At 31.1% G+C, this 4,451-nt stretch overlaps 1 protein-coding gene across 1 annotated transcript; it reads left to right on the top strand.

The window, feature by feature from the left end:
- Positions 1–1,571: 1,571 nt before the first annotated feature.
- Positions 1,572–3,945, top strand: LOC139861436 (transcription factor MYB16). The gene is made up of 3 exons (XM_071849826.1): positions 1,572–1,704; positions 1,821–1,950; positions 3,377–3,945. The coding sequence occupies exons 1-3, from the start codon at positions 1,572–1,574 to the stop codon at positions 3,912–3,914; spliced, it is 801 nt and encodes a 266-aa protein (XP_071705927.1). The 3' UTR covers positions 3,915–3,945.
- The last annotated feature ends 506 nt before the right edge of the window (positions 3,946–4,451 follow it).

Below are 4,451 nucleotides of genomic sequence, written 5' to 3'. Positions count from 1 at the left end.
ATAAATGTATTTTAAAAAATTTTTTTAAAAAAAAATTAAAGATGCATTTGTTATTACTAATAATTATTATTTTATTAGAAATATAAATACTCAATTTTAGAGCAAACTTTATTATATTATTATTATTATTATTATTATTATTATTATTATTATTATTATTATTATTATTCAAATATGGGGTTCACTTTAAGGGATTAATTACGTTAAATATGTGTACGAAATACATGTCTCAATAAAACGTTGCAATGTAGACTTTTATGACAAGGAAAATAATAATTGTGATGAAAATTGAAAAAAGATCGTGGAAGAATAAATGAACATAAATGTGGCTCATTTATACTGACAAAGTTAAGTATATCAATATGTTTATAAAAACAATAAAAAGTTTCTTAGTCAGAATGTGTGATTCCACGGGTCATTAAACTGAATGACTTTAGCATTTACGTTCACTTAATAACTAAAACATATCATTAAACTGTTTCGTTTAAACAAACCGTAATTCCACGGGTCCCATATATATTGAATTAAACGTATAATATGGTATTACATAATACAATATATACGTATGCCATATATACGTCTAATAATCACTGATAGCAACTTAACATAAACTAAGTAGGAATGAACTCTTTTAACTGTTACATTAATGAGATCACAAAGCATGAAATAAGAAATGATGAAATGGTCCCTACCTCCACAAATGACCTTACATAATTCAATACAACTGGATGTGGTAGTACCAAAACCATGGTATATGTAGCCTCTACTTTTGTTAGTGCTTCTTGTTACCCTTGTTACACTAATATGGTAACTTTTTCACTATACCTTAGTTGAATATTTTCAACCAAAAGATTTCATGATCATACTCGTACTCTAACAAATCGAGAAATACTTATCACTTAGAGTGAGGGGAGGCGTGGAGGGAAACAAAGTGATCGATCGCTCGGGGCAGATAGTTTTCAGGGGCTCAATTTTTTAAATATCGGAGATTTGAAAAACATGAGAACTAGAGAAATACAATTGAAGTAGCGAAATCGAAGCACAATTGGTCCAAAAACAACAATAAAGACTCATGAAAAAAAAAAAGAAATCAAAGTACATTAGAATTCTAGCAGACCCAAAGAACATTTTTTTAAATAGCTTATATTATTCGTTAACGTCAAATAACCTTTTTTAAAATAACTTATATTATTCGTTAAAGCCTAAGGATATGTTCTTTACCTCGTTCTAAGTACCAAAATTCTCGGGACGAGTAATGTTAACTTCTCTTGATAAATACATAAGATTTATAAAAGGTTGTTATTTATATATACGTAACTTAGAGTAAAAAATGATAACACCAAAAATGATAACACCAACTACTATAAGATTTATATGACGAAAAGACAAGTTTAAATTGTTTTTATTACTACTATCTATATGTATCCCATCTATGTAGCTGACAAAATTCTTCTCTGCCCATCTTTATACTAAATTGCAACTCTCTGTAGTTGTTGTAACTATATAAACAGAATTACCCTCACCATATTATTATATATACTTGTTCTTCCACACAAATATAAAACAAGAAAATGGGAAGATCACCATGTTGTGAGAAGGTGGGAATAAAGAAAGGACCATGGACTCCTGAAGAAGATAAAAAGCTTTTGGCTTACATCCAAGAACATGGCCATGGCAGCTGGAGACTTTTGCCTTCAAAAGCTGGTACTTTTAGTAAATCATTGTATTTTAATTTTTATTTTTAAAAAATTAGAATTATTACAGAAATTTATGTACTTCTTGCAAAAGAAATCAAAAAGAAAAACATATGTATCATGCAGGGCTGCAAAGATGTGGGAAGAGTTGTAGATTAAGATGGATAAATTATCTTAGACCTGATATTAAGAGAGGAAAATTTAGTCTTGAAGAAGAACAGACCATTATTCAGCTTCATGCTCTCTTGGGCAACAGGTACTTTTTACCCTTCAAAAACAGTTGTGTTGCCTCGGTTTGTTAGATGTCTTTTTTGTTTCGGATGTTCTGTTGTCAAGGTATCGGTTAAGTTAAGCTCGATTGTAGATAGCGGTAGCTCGTAGTTCTCTTGGTATATTTGTTTGGTCTCAAGCCTAGCTGTTTTGTGGTGTTTGCAGGGGCGGTTTTTAATGGGGACAGGCGGGGGCAGCCGCCCCCAGTGGATTTGCAATTTTCAGTGTAAAATTTTTGGATTTTTCGACTTTGCCCCAGTGGATTTTTTTTTTTTGCCCCAAAACCTATATATTTTGCCCCAAAACCTTTAAATTTTGCCCAAAAATCTCCAAATTTTGCCCAAAAATCTCCAAATTTTACCCCAAAACCTTCAAATTTTGTCCACAAATGTTAAAATTTTGTCCAAAAACCTCTTTAATTTGCTTAAAAACCTCCATTTTTTGCCCCAAAATCTCCATATTTTGCTCAAAAAATTGTCACGGTTTTTAATTTTTTTTTTGCCCCCGATGACTTGGAATCCTGGTACCGCCACTGGGTGTTTGTATGCTTGTTTGGTCTCTTTCATCTTTCGATGAAAGTATCTTTGTTATATAATTTTTGTTATTTTAGCAACAACAAAAAAAAAATCATGGTACTTTTTACATATTATTATCATTATTATATTATTGTTGTTATTATCATACAAGTATTATAGAGGGAGATGATCTAGAGTAAAAAAAACCATAATGCTCATGGCTGTGATATTAACCTTCTGAAAAATATTATTCGAAAATAATTACAAAAATGTCAACATGCAAATAATTTAAGTTTCTTATTTATAATAATGATAATTTCACTGAGATGAGGTGATGCAATGAATGAGATTACTTCTCCGTAGTTAAAAGTTCAAAAAAATTTACAATATCTAATTACATCACTCAAAAAAATTTACATTATCCAGTGATGAAACTCCAAAACTTTACATTAACCAATGTTATCACTAATAATAAGCTCAAAAAGATTTCCAACAAATGTCGTGCTTCATTAGTAGCCGTGCTACCAATGCCAATACATTAAATCCACCCCTGTACCCTGGCTTTTATTCTAAATCAAAGCTTTAGATCATCCTAGAACCTTTTTATTAGAGTAATAAAATAAATCCCAACATTGGCTTTGATTTCTTTCGACATTGAATCATGCAACATTATATTGAAATTTTTGTGCATATATTCTATTTACATGTAAAACGTTTTAAATACAACATGGTACAACTTTAATGGATTGCTTTTTCCTTATCCTCACATGTGCTTTGTAACAATAGAAGCCAAATTTTGGTACAATGATATTGCACTTCTGTTTTGATGACTATTCTTAGGATGATTACTTGATTGATTTAACATTATACTCTGTTTTGATTCGTCTTCTTTCTAAGATGGTCCGCAATCGCTACTCATTTATCAAATAGAACTGATAACGAAATCAAGAACTACTGGAATACTCGTCTCAAAAAACGGCTACTTAAAATGGGGATCGATCCCGTGAGCCACAAGCCAAAAACCGAGACTCCTTTGTCCAAGAACGATCAATCGAAAACAACAGCTAATTTGAGCCACATGACTCAATGGGAAAGTGCTAGACTCGAAGCTGAAGCCAGATTGAAGAACCAGTCGAGCATTCGCTCAATGACCCGAATGCCAACCTCTACTTCTGAGACATCTCAAACGTGCCTTCGTACATATGAAGAGACGGTAGACAAAGAATGTAATTATATCCGAGAATACAAAGATCATGATAATGTGATGTACGGATTTAACGACTTGACCATTCCAACGATCGATGACACGTGGACAACTGAAACATTGGAATCAAGCAATAATAAGGACGAACACTTGTTAAACTGCGATTTCTTGGAACATTTTACGGATCTTTTGTTACGCAGTTCAAACTCTAACGAAAATTTGACGCAGTAAGTGACAAATTCAAGTACTGATCTTGTTTGTGATGAAGGGTTTACTGAACCCGTTGAAAGTATGAAAGATGGTTATGAAGATAGAGCACAAATTATTGGAATAACATTATTAATTTTTAATTTATTAATAAATAGTTCCTCCACTAATAATAGCTAGTCTTATGTTTGTATGTAACGAAATAAACATGTGTTGTTGATTTATTATGGTTCTTGTATTTTAATTGTTCATTTTTATGTGAAATTAACTAAATCCCTTCATATAATTGATGAAATTAATTATACTTTGTTAATTCTTCAGGTCTTCCCATTGTATCGTCAAAAAGTAGTACTTTAATTCAGTGAACTTAATAATAACAAACTATTTAAGGGTAAATTACACCGTTCATCATGTGGATCTAACATGTCGAATTAATCTAATAATCAGAAGTAATAAGATAATTTTTTAAAAAAAACTAATAATATAAATAAGAATATTTGAAATGTGAGGGATATACAGGCAGCAATGAGGAGGAAATATAAATCAAGGCTGCAAAGCGGT

The sequence above is a fragment of the Rutidosis leptorrhynchoides genome, chromosome 8 (assembly GCF_046630445.1).
Source record: "Rutidosis leptorrhynchoides isolate AG116_Rl617_1_P2 chromosome 8, CSIRO_AGI_Rlap_v1, whole genome shotgun sequence".
NCBI classification, from domain to species: Eukaryota; Viridiplantae; Streptophyta; class Magnoliopsida; order Asterales; family Asteraceae; genus Rutidosis; species Rutidosis leptorrhynchoides.
The sequence above is the reverse complement of the archived record's forward strand: the minus strand, read 5'-3'. Positions and strand labels throughout refer to the sequence as shown.